The sequence below is a fragment of the Bubalus kerabau genome, chromosome 15, assembly GCF_029407905.1.
Source record: "Bubalus kerabau isolate K-KA32 ecotype Philippines breed swamp buffalo chromosome 15, PCC_UOA_SB_1v2, whole genome shotgun sequence".
Taxonomy (NCBI): Eukaryota; Metazoa; Chordata; class Mammalia; order Artiodactyla; family Bovidae; genus Bubalus; species Bubalus kerabau.
Window position 1 is genome coordinate 31,455,049 of NC_073638.1, and position 19,109 is coordinate 31,474,157.

At 49.4% G+C, this 19,109-nt stretch overlaps 1 protein-coding gene across 1 annotated transcript in view; it reads left to right on the forward strand.

The window, feature by feature from the left end:
• GRIK4 (glutamate ionotropic receptor kainate type subunit 4) overlaps nt 1-19,109 on the forward strand; it is a 341,407-nt gene that overhangs the window by 205,975 nt on the left and 116,323 nt on the right. The window contains exon 7 of the mRNA XM_055548398.1: nt 15,541-15,702. Coding sequence (XP_055404373.1) covers nt 15,541-15,702 — 162 coding nt within the window. The remainder of the gene's footprint in view (nt 1-15,540; nt 15,703-19,109) is intronic.

Genomic DNA, 19,109 nt, shown 5'->3' on the forward strand with positions numbered 1-19,109 from the left:
AAGAGAGAACCCCAGCTAGGGACTGGACTGGGGACCAGGAGCCCAGCATCTGGGCCTCACAATGAGATCTGGGGTATTACAGGTGAGCCTAAAGTTTCCAGATACACTTGATTCCTAACGGCATGGGGCGGTAGGTGTGAGAGCAGAATGAGGATTGCCAGGAAAATCAATCAAAACCGAGGGAGCATTCAGCGGGGGTGTGGAAACCCTGGTGGAGGCGAAGAAACCCTGCCCGGTGTCAGAGGAACCAATTATCACTCAGCCCCTTTGCTCGTGTTTGACAAATAGTGTGACAGTGAACATTGGTCCCACGGGGCTCCTGGCACCAAGTTGGAGATATTTGCGTATCATCCATTTAATAGAATTGAAGCTCATTCCTTGCATCTTCCTTGACACACACACACACACACTCCCACATCCATGCCTGTGTGTGTTGCTGGCGGGGTGCACCAGACTGTGCTTGTGAAATAAATCAAATTGAAATAAGAACTAGACTCTGGGGACTACTGGCTCCATATCTCTAGAAATATAATGGAAATGTCCCCCTCTGACTGCCCAGGCCTTTTGCTTAATAGAGCTTTGGGAAAGGGGAGACCTGCCTTGACCTGAGTCACCAATAGTCCCATTAATTCAATGAAAGATGCCTCAGCCTTCCCTCTGTCCACTGATCCAGCAATTCCCAATAATCCACTATCAAGTGTCTGACCATAAACACCTACCCATTTTCACTAGCTGATATTGTAACAATCATTGCTCCCACGGTACCAGCAAAGTACCAGACACCATGCTAAGTACTTCATGCTCACGATCTTAAATCCTCAAAATGCCACTATGATGTAGGGGCTCCGGTTCCACCAAGCAGGGAAGCGAGGCTCAGAGATGTTTGTAAGCTTTAACTGAGGTCATTCACTCCACAAGTGGTCCAGCTGAGAACTTGCCCTTGACCTCCTTGCCTACCTCAGGTCTTTAACAAACTGCTCTTTATTGCTTTTCCGTGCTGTATGAGTTTTCTGTTGCTGTGAAACCGATTACTACAAAGCCAGCAGCTTAAACCTCACAGCGACTGGCTCACAGCTCTGGAGGGCCACACCGCATGGCTGGGCTCTCCACTCAGGTTGAAATTAAGGTGTTGGCTGGACATGTCCTCATCCAGAGCTCAGGGACCTCTTCCAGGCTCATCCTGTTGTCAGCAGAATTTACATCCTGTGGTTGATTACAGGACTGGAATCTCTGTTTTCTTCCGAGCTCTTGGCTAGGGACTGGTCTCAGCATCCAAAGGTCACCGTCCAGTGCCTTGCTCCTGGTTCTCTAGCAACACCTCTCATTGTCTATCCTTTTATCAGGTGATGGGGGAGGCGGAAGGGAGCAAATGAAACTCTAGTCCTTGCCCATGACCCTCCTTCCCCTCCATCTCATCTTGTCCATGACCCACTCTGTGATGTCTCCTTCTCATCCACAGACAGTCTGCCTCTAGTCCAGGGCTTCTCATAACTTTGAATCTCTTTGACTTCCTCTTCTGCAATGAGCCAGAGAAAACTGTTTTTAAAAAGTTAGCATGCCTGGAGAATCGCCCTCTTTTAAAGTCAACTGTGCCATATAGCAGGGCCTCCCAGGCGGCTCAGTCAGTGGTAAAGAATCAGCCTGCCAATGCAGAAGCTGCAGGAGAAGCTGGGTCAGGAAGATCCCCGGGAGGAGGAAATGGCAACCCACTCCAGTATTCTTGTCTGGGAAATCCCATGGACAGAGGAGCCTGGCAGGGGATCTCAAAGAGTCAGATGCGACTGAGCTTGTACTTGCCGTATCACATAGCCTAATCACGGAAGTAAAATTCATCACAGTCACTCACATTCCTAGGGATTGTGTATATGTGGGGCATGGTATCTTTAGAATCCTGCTACCCCATGCACTAATTGTGCAAATTAGTTTATTTCATTTGCTCCCTCCCCTCCGCCCCCCGCTCCATCCCCCATTGCCTGGTGAAAAGATAGACAAGGAGAGACGTTGTCAGGAAACCAGGAGCAAGGCACTGGAGACCTTGGGACAGCAAATGGTACATCCCCTGATAGATGGTGGACCCAGGTTCCCTCCGCTGACCCACTGTGGCTCTGTGGGGGGCATACACATTGACTCCCGATGATGCTCTGTAAGCAAGCCCCTGAGAGAAGACAGAACCAGAGCAAAGGGGAAACTGAGGCCCCTGGGACAGCTGAAGTTGCCTCATAGTTTCCTGGCCCTGGGGAATTTGGGCCACGCTGAGAAGAGTGCTTGGGATGCAATGAATGTTTGGAAAGCATAAAGAGACTGAGAAGAAAATACATTACAGCAAATCATGTTATTATTATTATTACATTATAAGTGCAATTGTATTACAAGCACCATTAGGAGGAGCAAGTGCTGTTATTATTAAGCAGTCCAGCTCCTCTCTCTCCAGCATCAGGCTTCCCTCAATATGAAAGGCATCAGCCACTCAATTAATCACCATCTGAGGCTTTCGCCACCCCCGGCCCTGTGTTTGCAGTGCTGACGGCTCCCGTTCACAGCCCAGGGGTAAGTGTGACACCTGCCTGTCCAGCTGAAGCCTCCAGCCGTCACCTGCATGGTGGACGCCTCTCCTGTGAGCTCAAAGCTGGATTTTTATCTTGGCCAAGAGTTAACATCTTCCTAACATCACTCTTGATGATATCTCTCTTTTGCTTAAAGCCCTGCAGGAGCTCCCTATCTGTTACCCCCAGGATAAAGTCCGAAGCATCTTCTTCCTTTTTTTAAAATTTATTTCTAAAATCTTGGCTGCCCTGGGTCCTTATCGCAGCGCATGGACTTTCTATAATTGTGTCACGTGGGCTTAGTTGTCCCATGGCGTGTGGGATCCTAGTTCCCCAACCAGGGATTGAACTTGCGTCCTCTACATTGGAAGGCGGATTCTCAACTGCTGCACCACCAGGGAAGTCCCCAGAGCAGCCTCTTTGGAATGGACTTCTGACTCTAGCTGTGCCTTTCCCTCCTGCCCAGCACCCCAGCCAGATGGGGTGGCTTGCAATGCCCTGCACTGAGCCAGTGCCTTGCTCCTCCACAGCTCTGTGCATCCCACCACTTCTCTGTCTTAGAAGCTCCTTCTGCACCTCCTTGCCTGCTGACTCCTGCTCGCCTTTCAGGCCTCAGCTTGCAGTGAGCTCTCAGCTTGGGAAAATCAACAGTCATTTTTATGGCCATGCTGCCTCTCTCTGTGCCCCTAGCACTTGAGCTCAGCACTGTTTGGAACTTGCCTCCACTTGCCCCTAAGGATAAGTACCTTGACAGAGATAGGTTTGTATACTGGTATGTTCCTGGTACCCAAAATGATGTGTGTCCTAGAGAAGAGGCTCCTGGGTTGTTTTGTTTTCTTTAGAATGAGTCAAAATGGCCAAGATCTGAAAAATCACCTGTTATGTCCATTTCCCTCCTGAGTGTCCAGTGGCTTGGATCCTGATCTGCTGCTGCTGCTAAGTCGCTTCAGTCATGTCCGACTCTGTGCGACCCCATAGACTGCAGCCCACCAGGCTCCCCAGTCCCTGGGATTCTCCAGGCAAGAACACTGGAGTGGGTTGCCATTTCCTTCTCCAATGCATGAAAGTGAAAAGTCAAAGTGAAGTCACTCAGTCATGTCCGACTCTTAGGGACCCCATGGACTGCAGCCTACCAGGCTCCTCCGCCCATGGGATTTTCCAGGCAAGAGTACTGGAGCGGGGTGCCATTGCCTTCTCCGGGATCCTGGTCTAGCCTTAGTCATATACTTGCTGAGTGATCTCAAGTGTGTCATAGACAGCAAGATGCCCTACCCCTGTGGGAGGTCCTGCTGCAGAGGTGGGGGAGGAGGCTGAGGCTGCTGATTGACAGTGTCGCTCATCTTCCCCAACAACTCCTAGTATGCCTGCTAAGATGGGGGTGGGAGGGCATTGTGTCTCTACAAGCCTAAGGCTAATGAGTTGGGAGGGAGGGGGAGCATGGTGCAAACAGAAGGCCTGATCAGTGGACCCTGAGTGCAGGGGACTTCAGAGGTGAGGCGTCAGTGGCTGATAGAGGAAGCAGGCCTGCAGAAAAGCAATGGCGCCCCTCATCCCAAGGGGAAAACACAAAGCCTCCACCATTTTGTCAGTTTGATCCATTGAGCTCTTGACATCACAGTTAGTAACCACTTACTTAGTTCCCAGAGGCACAGAACATTTCTAAAGCTAAGATGAAGACAGAGCTGCTGGGGTGGAGGTGGGAGGGTTCTCCCCTCCCTGGCCTCTGCCTTCCTTCTTCCTGGGAGCAGATGACTGAAGTCTTTGTAAAGGTGTTTCCACCCTGATGTGTGTTTGCAGATGATCATGAATTCATATAATGAATGTTTGAGCACTTGCTAAGCACCAGCGCAGAGTAAGGTGCAGGGACCAGAGCGCTGGACAAGACAGAATACAGTCTGCTTTTGAAATCCTGTTTGTAGACTCATGCTGGGAAAGAAAAGCAGAGAAGGGACAAGGTTCCTGGGAGGAAGGGCTGTGCATGCTCAGGTCATGGGGATACATGAAGAGGAGACACGCAGGGAGAAGGATCCAGGAAAGCTGGGAGTAGGGAGGTTTAGAACCAAATCTCCCATTAAATGGAATTCACTGACAGGTGTGAATTAGCCTCCCAGCTGCTACTTTCTTCAAAGACCTATTACACAAAAAGCAATCACCTAGAATGCAGAGAGCACAGGCTGTGATGCAGATAAATAGACAGACAGGTACCTGGAGGGAGGGAGAAGATGTGAGGGTATCCAGGAGATTCTGGACTCCTGGTGGCTTCAGTGCTTTCTTGAGAAAGGCTAAGAGGCCACTGTTTTTTTCTTTTCAGTTTTTATTTATTTATTTGGCTGAACCAGATTTTAGTTGCGGCACGTGGGATCTTCAATCTTTGTTGCAGGATGCAAACCCTTAGTTGTGGCATGTGGGATCTAGTTCCCTGGCCAGGGTTCAAACCTAGTTTCCCTACAGTGAAATCAGAGTATTAGTCACTGGACAACAAGGGAAGCCCCTAAGAGGCCACTTAAAAGACAAAAGCTTGGGTCCTGGCCTCCCCCATACTTTGGGTCCCAAGGGAAAATGAATAGCTGTAGTCATAAGGAAAGAGCCTCAAAAGTTAAAGGACCAAGCTGCCCATCCAGTAAGATAAGAAACAGCCTGACAGGTGCTCCCTTCCTAAATTCATTCAGTCAACAACCTTGACTTCTTTCTATATTGTTTCCCCCGGGTGGATGCTGCTACTGTAAATACATTGTCTCCAATAGCACCCAATCCTTGGGAAGTTGCTTTGAACAAACTCATGACAGGTTCCCAGATGGTACTAGAGGTAAAGAATCTGCCTGCAATGCAGGAGATGCAAGAGACGAGAGCTTGATCCTTGGGAAGGATCCCTGGAGGATCCTTGGGAAGCTCCCCTGGAGGAGGGCATGGCAACCCACTCCAGTATTCTTGCCTGGAGAAACCCATGGACAGAGGAGCCTGGTGGGCTAGAGTCTGAATGAATGAATGAGTGACTGAGCAGTGATGGGATAAAAAGCTCTAAGTGATGATGAGCATACCTGTGAGGACAGTGGCCAGTTCCTGGATGATGGAGGAACTTAAGGTGAAGAATGAACAGAGGGGTAGACAGGAATCATAGTGTGAAAAGACACATATGTCCAGCTAAGGAGTTTGTTTTTGTCCTGAGTGCAGTAAGGAGCATTGGGAGGTGGGGAGGGATTCATGATCAAATGAATTGTTGAGAAAGAGCTCTTGAGCAATAGCATGAAGGAGGAAGCTGGAGAAAGGCAAAACTGGAGGAGGGGAAACCAATTCATTCAAAGTCCAAGAACAAGCTTGTGAAGATCTGAATTGAGGCAGAAGCGGTTGGGATGGCGAGCAGGGGACAGATTCAAGGGATGTTAAAGAGGTACAGCGTTTCCAGTGACAATAACCTAGTGCATGCAAACATGGATGAGATGGGAGCATGAGAAGGGGAGAAGTGGAGAATGAGCTCCAGATCCTAGCCTGAATGATGGGTGGAAGATGGTGACGTTCACAACTAGGTAACCAAGGGAGGGGATTAGATTGGGGTGGAACAATAAGAAGTACAAGTTTAGGAGTGGTATTGTCAAGGATATCTTCCATTATTCCAGCTTCATAATAATGGCTTAAGAAATTGGAAGCTTTCGGTGTTCTCAGTACTCCTGGGAAAGTTGTCAGTCATGAACAACCTCAGTGGAGGGCTTGTGCATTTGAGTTTATGCTGTATCCTTCACTGGTGGCTCAGATGGTAAAGGATCTGCCTGCAGTGTGGGAGACCCTGGGTCAGGAAGATCCCCTGGAGAAGGGAATGCAACCAACTGCAGTATTCTTGCCTGGAGAATTCCTTAAACAGAGGAGCCTGGTGAGCTACAGACCATGGGGTCGCAAAGAGTCAGACACCACTGAGGAACCAACACCACTACTCCTATTGACTCACCTGCTGCTGAGCCCAGGGGGGAGGAATGGGATTGTAAGTGCGGATCTTGCAGGCCAAGTACCTGGACCTTAATCCCAGTCTGTCTTTTGAGCAAGACACTTAACTCCTAGGCGCTTCAGTGTCTCCTTCCATCAGATGGGTATGTGACTAAAACCCACTCTCTCCACACCAAGTGTGCTGGTGAGGACCAGAAGAGGTGCAGGAAAGTGCCTTACGAGTTTTGTAGAGTTGTGCCAATGGAAGCAGTTGATGTTATGGTCCTCAATGACAAAGTAATGTTTAATAAATGACTTCTGATTTGGGTGATAGGAGGTTGCTGGTCTCTCCCAGGAAGTTAGGGGCGGGGCCTGAGTAAGAAGCAGAGATCAGAGGTTGAGTCTTGGGTGAAAGCAACAGAGGAACAAGGGACTGCTTAAAACACCACTGTGTGAGTATGAACCAGTTCTGGAGCAAAGGGTCTGCAGAGAAGGACAGTTAAAGCCCAACTGGGTCTGGGTAGTGGGATCCAAAGAGACTGCAGAGGCTGTAGAGGCATCATCAGGGTGGCACTTTTAAAAGTTGCCTGTGGCCCTGGCAGGAAGGGAGATGTTGAATTCTCAGGCCTCCATGCAAGATCAGAGAGATCTTCCATCTTCCTCCATGACAAATCTGTAGGGAAGACAGAAGGCTCCCTCCCCACCCTGTCTTCCTCGTTGCCTGTTAATGATGCCTGAAAGTGCACACAAAATGCCTTCCTTGAGCTAGTGTATTGTTATACTAACAATACTAATAATTTCAAGGAGTTCTTTTCATATTTCTGATCTATATAGCGCTTTCCTATATATCACTGTTATCTCTTTTAAGTCTCACAGCCAACACTGTGAAGTGTGATTTTCCCTATTTTGTAACAGAGTCCTGTCTAATGAAAAGAGACTAAAATAAAGAGATTGAAAAATTAAAAAGCAGAGATTGGTTTTTGGAATTTGGGACTCCAGTGAAGCTCCAGTGAAGAAAATCTAGGACAAAATACCAGCAGACAGTGTATGATTTAACATGTTGTGACTCCACATCCATACCCACTCCCTCCAGCACGGTTATTGTCTGCATCATTTAATGAAACCAAAGAACCAGCTTCTGGTTTCACTTAGTTTCATTGGGCTAGAGAGATAGCAATGAGCAAGACCACCCACAGGCCAGCAGGAAAGCTTTTGCGGCTCAGATGATGGTGATCAGGGATGACCAAGGCTCCTAAACCAGTCCTGGCTGAAGTCAGCCAAGTTCATGAAGCTGATTTTAACTGCCTACTTCTCTATGCATGTTAGCCATTCATGTCTTCAGTCACAATGCTTTTCTTTCTTTTATAAAAAAACTTTTTATTTTGTATTGGGTTATAGCCAATTAACAGTGTTGTGATAGTTTCGGGTGAACAGGGAAGGGACTCAGGCATACATACACATGTATCCATTCTCCCCCGAACTCCCCTCCCATCCAGGCTGCCACATAACACTGAGCAGAGTTCCCTGTGCTAGACAGTAGGTCCTTGTTGGTTATCCAATTATACTGCATTTATTTCTAATTCCTCCCCACCTGAAACCTGGTGTTGTCTCGTATTCCTTCCTGGGATTCTTTGTGCTGAACAGACATGGCGTGGGGCAAACCTCAGCTCTCACATGTTCTCAAGATCAGTTTTAGTTGCTCAGTCTGGAGCCCACACCAATCCCCAGGATCCTTTGTAATTAAAATCTTTCTCAGGCAGAGATTTCGTTGATGTTGGATAATCTCTTTACTCTCTTGGACAACCAGTGTTCATTTTGTAGCTGCAAATCTTAGACCAGAAGTCATTGCTCTTAAAGTCGAGTTGTATATTCCGAAGTGAATTTTAATTCAATTTTGCCAGCTCTTGCACAGCACAGTCAGCAGGAACTCGTAGTACCCTTGACCCTCGATGCCCCACTCACAGGGATGAATAAGGGGTACAAACATATAAACCACTGGGTCTGGGTCTGTTTACAGCTGTGTGACCTTGGAAAACCACTCATTCCTCTGAGTCTCTGCTTCTTCAGCTATAAATTGACACTGATAACTCCCCTGTGGTAGGGCTGCTATAAGAATGGATTGAGATCCTGCACATGCAGAGCTTAGTTCTGCCAGGCACACAGTTGGTGGTCAATAAATTGTCACCGCTATTATTATTATAATTATTGCTTTGTTAGGATTATTTATGGTTGGAAGGTCTGGAACTGCAACTCAGGCCTTCTGTCTCCACACAAATAACCACACCAAGCAATTAACACCTTATGGTGACTGACTTGGCCAAACTTTTCTTATTTGACAAGTAGCTAAGGATAGCTTTTTGCAGGGTGAGGAGGGGAGGGAAGAAGGGAGGAGAAACCCCCAGGCCAGATAGTTCACTTTGTCCAGACCTAAGTGGAGTGTGGGGACCAGGAGGAGGGAGGAGAAGGGACAGCGTGGAGGATGGACTGCACTAGCCATGGATTATCCCTGCAAGGTGGATGCTCTGATCTGCATTTTACAGGTGAGCAAGGCTACTCAGCTGCCCAAGATCACCTAACCAGTATGTGGCAAAATAGGATTTGAACACAGACTGTCTTATTTCAAAACCTCTTTTTATTATATCCTGCTGTCCCCTGATGGGATCGCCACATGGCACGGCTCCAGGGGGCGCCATGCACAAATGGCAGCTGGGGCTTGTGCTGTGTCGTGGCTGAGTCTCCCAAGGTCCAAGGGGTAGGTTACTTAATAGACAGGAGAGATGAGGAAGGCCTGACCTGGCAGGATTGAAAAGGAAGGGGTAGAGATACAGGACACAGATTGACTAGATATAGAATTGAAAGAAGAGGGGGCAGAGGCTGTCTTTGAAGCGTCTAGCTGAGGTGGCCCTGGCAATGGTCAGGCCCCTGGGGGCTCAGAAATTTAGAGAAGAAACCAAGGAAAAGGGGCTCGTGGGCAGAGAGTATGAAATGCCCTTCCCCCACTTCCCCATTTCACCTGCATCCAGGCCCAGACAGTGAAAGGTTAGGAGATGGACTTGACCCCAGGACATGGTCTGGACCTGTGTTTTGATTTCCTGTTTTTCTTCTTAAAGTCAAGTACAGAGGCTGAGTCCAGATCATGAAAAACCCTTGTGCTTTTAACCTTAGTCGGCTGACCTTGTCCCTCACCCCTCCACCCCGCTGCCCACACTCAGCTTGCCCTAGCTCCTGGCCTGGTGGATGAGCAGGCTGTAGGGCCATGGAGTGGTACTTGCAACTGACTGGAGTAGAAGGCTGTGGGCAAACCAGGACATTGAAAGTATCACAGCTGCTGGACAAAGGGGGCCATTCAGCTGATCCACAGCACTCACTTGGCTCTCCATCCTTTATGCATGAGGCCTTCCTCCCAGGCCTGTTCTAAACACCCTTCAATTTCAGGTAACCCTCTCCAGTATTCACTTGTGGTCATGACCTGACCTTCAATTGCAGCTATTCAGTCCCCTGAAAAATCACTGTATACAGAAGGATACACATGCACACACGACCCCATATGCTCACACATACACAAATGTGTGCACATCTATAACTTTTTAAATGAGAAAGCCCAGTGATAAGAAAACAAGCTGTCAGGAATTTGCTTTTCAAAATATAATAATGTAACTTGCAGAGGACAATCAAGGGATGGTCACCATCCTGCTCATGTTCTTACACCTTCTGTAGGAATAAGACTGAGCAGAGTCAGGCATAGTGAGGACCCCAGGACTTTGAAGCATCTTCCATCCACAGCCTCAAGCAACATTCACCAAACAGCTTCCAGGTATTAAGCACTATGCTGGGTGCAGTGGAGGTTTCAGAAATGAGGCAGGGAACTTCCCTGGCCATCCAGTGGTTAAGACCCTGCACTCTCAATGAAGAGGGCACAGGTTTGATCCTTGGTCAGGGAATTAAGATCCTGAAATCCTTGGGTGAAGCCAGTTTTGTTTTGTTTTTGTTTTTTTAATGGGGGACTTCCCTGGTGGCACAGTGGATAAGAATCTGCCTGCCAATGAAGGGGGCATGGGTTCCATCCCTGGTCGGGGAAGATCCCACATGCTGCAGAGCAACTAAGCCTGTGTGCCACAACTATTGAGCCCAAATTCTTGAGCTGCAGCCTGCGAACAGTAACTACGAAGCCCGAATGCCACGACTGCTGAAGCCCACGCACCCTAGAGCCTGTGCTGTGCAACAAGAGAAGCCATTGCATGAGAAGCCTGCGCACTGCAACTACAGAGTAGCTCCCACAACTAGAGAAAAGTCCAGCGGTGAAGACTCAGCACAGCCAAAAATAAATAAATGGGCCAGGTCCATCCCTGCTCTTAGGGACACACAGGCCTTGGGAGGAAGAGGCCATGGGCATGGAAATATACGGGCACTGCAAGTGCTGTCACGAAACCACGTGCTCTGGGAGTAATTGAAGACTTGGTCTTGGCCTCTGTGCCAGCACTCGGCCTTACCAGGTGGCCATGGGCTCTGTTCTTCACCCTGGTTCCCCTGGTCTCGTGATGGTGGTGGAATCGACTCACACTGGGAGCAGAGACCTTAACATTTCCCTCCCCAGCACATTTATAAGAGAACCAAGGTTCCCATGAGAACCTGATCTACCCCAGGGCTCCTAACACTTTGTCATTTCAGTTAAGGTCACAGCCAGCCAGGGAACACACCTGGAGAGCACAGGACACCTGGATGAGGCCAGGGTGCATTCTTGGCTAGAGCTCCCGGTGGAAAGCAGGAGCCAGAGGGTCTATGCTCCCCTCTCATCCTGAAATTGGTTGATCTTGTATAATACCCTCTCAGCCAAATGATACCCTACCTATGACTTGATTTGTATTGGGGGTTATGATTCATGTGTCCCTAAATATGTTTAGAGTTGTGGTTCAGTTGTTGCTAAGTCATGTTCGACTCTTTGCGACCCCATGGACTGTAGCATGCCAGGCTTTCCTGTCCTTCACTATCAAATGCTCAAACTCATGTCCATTGAATCAGTGATGCCATCCAACCATCTCATCCTCTGTCACCCCCTTCTCCTCCTCCCCTTAATCTTTCCCAGCATCAGGATCTTTTCCAGCGTGTCAGCTCTTTGCATCAGGTGGCCAGAAAACTGGAGCTTCAGCATCAGTCCTTCCAATGAATATTCAGGGGTGATTTTCTTTAGGATTGACTGGTTGGATCTCCTTGCTGTCCAAGGGACTCTCAAGAGTCTTCTCCAGCACCATAGTTTGAAAGCATCAATTCTTTAGCACTCAGCCTGCTTGATGGTCCAACTCTCACATCTGTGCATGACTATGTAGCATGTTTAAAACAGCATTTCCCACTGCACAGTCTATAGAACACTCCTGTGAGACATCCATAGGTTTGGTGGGGAAAGTGTTCCATGGTTAGAGCTTAGAAAGTCCCAGGTTAAACAAAATTAAGCTGCTTACGGTAGGACTTCTTTAATGTGCTAGTGTGAATTGTCAATCTTGAACATGTGTTTAGAATATGCCAGGTTTGCTCCCCTTATTTGAACATGGAAACTTGTTTTATTGTAACTTCTGTACACACTTCCCAGAAAAGCTAGTGTCCTAAGAAACACACTTTGGGAAATACTAGAACTTAGAAGATTTTCTTTGTATACAAACTGGCAGTGGGCAGCTGTTTCCCATTTTCACTTAGACACCAAGCTTCAGCAGCAGCAGAAGAGTGTAAGTTTAGACAGAAAGAAGCATTTCCTAACAGTGAAGATGCTGAGAGAATAGAAGCCTGAAGTGTCCTGGGAAATTACAATAAAAGAACACTCCACCCCTTTCTTGTCCTTTCACAAGCTCTCCCATGGGTCGTTATAAATAGGATGGATTATCAAGGAAGCTCCTGGATCGTTTTATCTTAAGGGGGCCTTTGAAAATAGGATATAATTGGAGGATGAGAAGGTAGTTATTAAAAGGCAGGAAGACAGGTTGTCTGGCTTTGGGATGGGCTGTCTCTAAGTGTCTGTAATTAATTCATTCATTCTTACTCCGCTCGGGTCATGCATTTGAAGGAAACACCTTCTGGACTCAGGTTTCCAAGACGAGCGGAACTAAAGAAGTAGGAAGCTAGAAGCTGCCCACAATCTTGTGGTCGCATGTTCGTAGCTGTCACATGTTGAACATGTCTTGTGTGCCAGAGATGATACGCCTGGTGCATGCCTATTATTTGTTCCTCGAACAACCTCTGAGGTTGCTGTCATTGTTGCTGCCACTTTAAATGAGGACCTGAAGCCCAGATCATACATGGCAGTATAGTGCAGCCCCTGGATTTGAACCCAAAGTGCTTACCATGTGTCCCCTACTGCCACTGTGAGTCTAGACATCAAGGTGTCAGAGTGAAAGTGAAAGTTGCTCACTTATGTCCAACTCTTTGCGACCCCATGGACTATACAGTCCATGGAATTCTCCAGGCCAGAATACTGGAGTGGGTAGCCTTTCCCTTCTCCAGGGGATCTTCTCAACCCAGGGATCGAACCCAGGTCTCTCACATTGCAGGCGGATTCTATACCAGCTGAGCCACAAGGGAAGCCCAAGAATACTGGAATAGGTAGCCTATCCCTTCTCCAGGGGATCTTCCTGACCCAGGAATCGAACCACGGTCTCCTGCATTGCAGGTGGATTCTTTACCAACTGAGCTATCAGGGCTTCCTTGAAATGGGCCTTCTTCCACCCTGCTGTGTGTGTGAGGATAGGGCGGTGGTGACGAGCTGCCCACATTGACACAGAAGCCGAGGGAGAGGGGACATCTCCAGCTCCCCCCACACCAACCACAGCTGGGGAGGCCCCTCGGTCGCCTGACAGCAGCCTGGCTCTGCACCCCGCCACCCCGTCCTTGCCAGATGCTGTCTCCTCGTTAGCCATCTGCACCCTCGTGTCTGCTGATAGCCCATAGTGCACGGGCAGCTGCCCTGTTAGAGACGGGAGACATATCAGCTTATGAATCAATACATTCTCTGACACGTCCGGGTTCCCCTGACGGGGATGTGGCAGGATCCAAAAGACACTTAATCCTCATCCCACTCCATGCTGTCAGCCTTTGGTGGCTCCAAAGGCATCTTTGTAACTTTAGTCTGCAAGCTGCAGCTAATGAGGCTGGACTCCGGGCACAGCGCAGGCCCATGGCCCGAGGGCTTGGCCGTGGCCGTGGATGTGAGTGAGTGAGTTCGCCAGGGGCGTGACAGGGGCCTGGAGGAACTAAGTCTTAAGACAAGGAGGCCGCCTGAAGAAGAGCTGTGTTTCTGCTCGGCTACAAAGCAAGCCCACGGCACCTGCCATCTGTCATGTCAGATGGAGTGGCTGATGGGTTAGTCCTGGGGTCTAACGACCATGTGCCCAGAGGGTGCAGAGCTGTGTGTGAGGCATGTGGAATAAATGTGTGCTGAATGTGAATTCAATGCACAAGGATGACCTGACCTGCATGTGAAGGCATTATTTCAGGAGCGGGGATTGGTGAGCTGAATAGCCCACACTCTCCTGCCTTATTTCCCTGTATAGGACAGGGGGACTTTGGGGGTCCAGGGCTCTGACCTCAGCCCTGCCTGAGATAGGGGTGCTTCTCCCTGTGACACTAACTGGCCTCCTTGAGACTCATGCCTGCAGCTTTTAGCTGAGTGAAACCATGGCTCCAGCCACGTGATGGGTGAGGACCACACATCCTGGGAGAATTCCCTTGAGTGTCTACATGCCACTGCCCCACATGGGGTTTCCCTAACTGCCTCATCTCAGGGAGCAACCCCCATCCTAACCCCACAGATATCTGACAGTGCCTGGGTGCTAAGTCACTTCAGTTGTGTCCGACTCTATGACCTCATGGACTGTAGCCCACCAGGCTCCTCTGTTCTTAGAATTCTCCAGGCAAGAATACTGAAGTGGGTTGCCATACCCTTTTCCAGGGGATCTTTCTGACCCAGGGATCGAAACTGTGTCTCCCTGTGGCTCCTGCACTGCAGGCAAATTCTTTACTGCTGAGCCACCAGGGAAGCCCTGTCTGACAGTATACATATTTATTTGTTTGCTTACAGTCTGTCTCGTCCCCTAACCTGCAAGGTCCTGGACATCAGGAAATGTGTTTCTTGTTCATATATATTCCGTGTCTAGAACACCCTCTGTGCCCGTGTCTGGCATGTAATTAGCACTTCAATATTTGTGAAATGAATAAAAAATAATAATAATAAAATGAAGGCACAGCCCTACTTGCAGATGTTCAGGTGGAGATTCTTAGAAATACAACGTGATCTTCTCACTCCTCGGCTGACTGAGCCTTCAGGTCCCATCACTGTTAGGATAAAGCGCGAGCTCCCTGACCCAGGAACCAAGCCCTGTGCTCCAGCCCCTGCTGACATCTCCCACTCCATCTCGCACAGTCACCCCACCCTCATGTATCCTGGTTCTGACCCAGTGACTCTCAAACTTTGATGTGCATATGACCTTGGACCCTGCTAAAAATACTGGGTCCTGGGCCTCAGCTTCTGAGATATGGATTCAGTTGGTGTTAAGTGGGATGCAGGCATCATCACTTTTTTTAAAAAAGATACCCAGGTGAGTCTGCGGCAGGCGTTCTGTGGACACGCTTTGAAGAGCGATGCTCCTGTGAAAGTATCCCGCAGGCGCCCACACACTGTCTCACCTCCAGGTCTTTGTATCCATGGTGAATCCTGTCTGGAATAGCCTTGGTCCACTCACATTTTCCACCCAGAAAATGCCTGAGCATCCTTCAAGACAGCTCATGGGTCACACCTTCTGCACACACTATCCTGCCTCTACCAACTCATTCGTGTTTTTCTTTCTTTCTCCAGCCAGAGCATTGTACACATGCCTTTCGTAGAGATCATTCTGCTCATTTTTCCTTTCTCCCTCCCTGCACCCCTACCCTGTGAGCTCTTTGAGGAAGAACTCTCTGCCATCCCCAGACCCTGACGCCCCGCAGAACACCTGGCAACGCTGTCCATCTGGCTAGGCTGCACTCCCCAGCTGTGAGCCTGCAGAGCCCACCCACCCTGCCCTCCCTGACCCTGCTCTGCCCTGCCTGCTGCGTCTTTCAGGAGTTCTCGCTCCAGCGGATGGACAGTCTCGTGGACGATCGAGTCAACATTCTGGGCTTTTCCATCTTCAACCAGTCCCACGCTTTCTTCCAAGAGTTTGCACAGAGCCTCAACCAGTCCTGGCAGGAGAACTGTGACCACGTGCCCTTCACGGGGCCCGCAGTAAGTGCCCACCAGGCCCCTCCCTGGTGCCCCTTTGCTGCCAGCACCCCCTCTGTGAGCCAGCCCCTCCCCCCAAAACACAGCCCATCCTGGACACCAGCCTTCTCCAGGCCCAGCTCAAAAGTAGATCATACAAGTGCTGGAACGTGCTTACAAGGGACACTTTGGGGGAGAAGTCAGCAGGGAGGGAGCGTGTGGAGGCCCCAGACTGTCATTTAGTGATGTCTGTGGCCAGAATCCTGTTGATGCTGTTGCTAAGACCCACTGAGTTTCGGATCCAAGAATCTTACATTGGAAGGGCTTTAGCTGATCTGTTCCTTCATCTCTCAGATAGGCTGAAGCCCAGGCATGGAGATGAGGGAAGGGGATGTGGGGATCTTGTTCAGGGGCAAACCAAGCCTTTTGCAAATGAAACTAGATTCTGATACTCCTGGTCCTGTGCCGTGGACCATTGCCCCCAGTGCAGCTCATCCAGAGAGGCTTCCTTTGTGCTTTTACCTGCGTTTTTCTTCCCTGCACTTCGTTCCCTGTGTGTGTGTGATGAAGGCAGAGATTTCCCTGGCTGTTCTCCACCGGGTCCAATGTCCTTACTCTGTGGGACCTGTCAGGGATCTCTGCTCATGTTCATTTATTACAAGGCACGTTCTCTGGAAGTGGGCTTGCATGGCTTTCTAGATCTGTCCTAGCCAGGTTAGATTTAAGCCTCCCAAAGCCCCATGAGGCTGTTCATGTGATGCTCACATAACTTTTCCAAAGGTCAGAACTCTTGCAAAGCTCAAGGAGCTTTGATCAGGGAACCAACTGAGAGAGGGAAGAATGAGAACTTGAGCTAGAAGTTTCTCAGGGTTACCAAGCACATTCTAGCAGGGTGTTTTAGACCTGAAAGAGGGAAGATGCCATAGGAAGGATTTGCTGGGGCAAAACACCTGAAGGAAGGAAGTCCTCACCCCCAGTTGCTTAAGGTGCAGTGACAAGTCCTCAGGCATAGGGTCATAGGTGGGACCTTGCTCACCCCTCCTGGGAGGAGTGCAGCCCTGTGCCCCTGGTCTTGTCCGTGGGTCTTGCACTCATCACTCCGGTGTTGTAATGAGGTGCTCATTACACCTCACAGAGGCTGTAGCACAGCCTCTTCAGAGGCTCATAGCACAGTATCAGGAAGTGAAGTAAAGTAAAGTGAAAGCCACTTAGTCGTGTCTGACTCTTTGTGACCCCATGGACTGTAGCCCACCAGGCTCCTATGTCCATGCGATTTCCCAGGCAAGAATACTGGAGTGGGTTGCCATTCCCTTCTCCAGGGGATCTTCCCAACCCAGGGATCAAGCCCAGGTCTCCCGCATTGCAGGTGGATTCTTTACCAGCTAAGCCACAAGGGAAGCCCAAGAATACTAGAGTGGGTAGCCTATTCCTTCTCTAGTGGATCTTCCCGACCCAGGAATCGAACGGGGGTCTCCTGCATTGCAGGTGGATTATTTACCAACTGAGCTAAGAGGAGGCAAAACCTGCCCTCTCCTCTCCAACCCAAACCAGTCCACATCTGGCATGTGGCCTAGTGACATTAAAGGTCCTGGTGCCACGTTGCCAGTGTCCCTCTGAGGGTTTCAACCCTGCCATTTGTGTGCACATTGACCACAGACAGGCAGACGGGTGGCCCTGGGCACCTGGCTCATGCCCACCTGACACCCCGGCCAGGCGGCACCACTCACAGGGCTGTGGGACCAGCTTGGGCTGTGCTCACATGTGCTGACAAGAGCACTGGCTTTGGAGGCACAGGACCTGGATTCAAATCCCGGCTCTGCTGTTTTCTTGCTGTGTGATCTTAGGTAGCTATGTAACCCTCCTGGGCCTCAGATTCTTTTTCTGTCATTTTGCGGAATTAGGTTTGACCATCTTAGAGGATTATTGTGAAGATAAAATGCGATATGATTCCATCCTCAATTTTACTGCATAATGTAAAGAGTACAGATATGCATTGAATTAATTTATTTAACATTCCATCTGCTGGATACTTTGAGCCACACATTCCCTGGTGGCTCAGACAGTAAAGAATCCGCCCGCAATGCAGGAGACCCAGGTTCAATCCCTGGGTTGGGAAGATACCCTGGGAGGATCTACCCACAGAAGGGAATGACTACCCACTCTGGTATTCTTGCCTGGAGAATTCCATGGACAGAGAAGCCTGGCAGGATACAGTCTGTGGGGGTCGCAAAGAGTAGGACACGATTGAGTGATTAACACTTCACCACTTCTTCCACTACATGCACTGAATGAACTTATTTAACATTTTATCTGGCAGATATTTCAAGAAGCATTAGTAAGTATATCAGGTAGCGTTTGCAACACCAGCTTTGTAACAACCAGCACCCAGATCTCACCAGCTTACAAAATAAACATTTATGGAGCTCGTGCATCTGAGGGTCAACCAGGGATCAGCTCATCTAAGCTGGCTCAGCAGGGCAGCCCTTTTGATCTGGCTGAGCTCATTCAATGCCTAGGAGTCGGCTGATCAGGCTGGGGCTCCACATAGCTCCCATCCTTCTAGCCCAGCAGGCTGGCCCGGCATGTTCTCTCATGGTGGTGGCAGGAGGGTGGCAAAGCAAGTGGAAATGCACAAGACCTCTGAGTCCTAGGCTCCCAGGATGGGCACACTGTGACTTCCGCCTCATTTTGTTGGCCAAAGAAAGCCACACTCACAGACTCAGAGTCAAGGAGTGAGAACAGAGAACAGATAGAATGCTGAACCACTGACGCTTGAAATAATCCCACCTGGACGTCTTCCTCTTCGTGGCACCCTAACAGACAAGAGCAGTCATGCTGCCCTATTGAACAAATGAGAAAACTGAGGTGCAGGAGTGCCGGGGGGCCTTGCGGAGGCCCTCCAGAGGACGGGGCCACAGCGAAGCCTCGGCTCTAGCTTACAGAACCTTCCAGCCATGGTGTCTGAAGGGAAGGCGATGTAGGAACTCCTCCCCTTGACGAATGTAAAGCTCATCTTTCCCAAGGCTTCTCGCTTCAGCACCTACCTTTTGAAAAGCGGTGCCTCTTCCTGTCTCTTTGGAGGCAGAAATTCCCAGCACAAACAGCCTAGCTCCTTCATCTGCCGGGAGCTGGAAGGCGAGAAAGAATCAGTTCCAGGAACACACAGCCTGGTTTGTCTCCCCACTCAGCTTCCTAAAGAGATGCTCCATCTGGGAGGGGCCGCTCTCCTCCTCTCTCTTTCCTCCACCGTCCTCTCCTCCTCCATCAGTTCTGTTCTCTTTTTCCTTCTCATCTCCTCCACCCTCACTCTGCCCTTTCCACTTTCCTCTGTCACTATAACCTCCTCCCCTTCTTGCTCTTTCTGTTCTTTCTCTCCTGCACTCCACATTTTCTTTGCATTTTCTTCTCTCTTACTTCTTTTTCTCCCAACT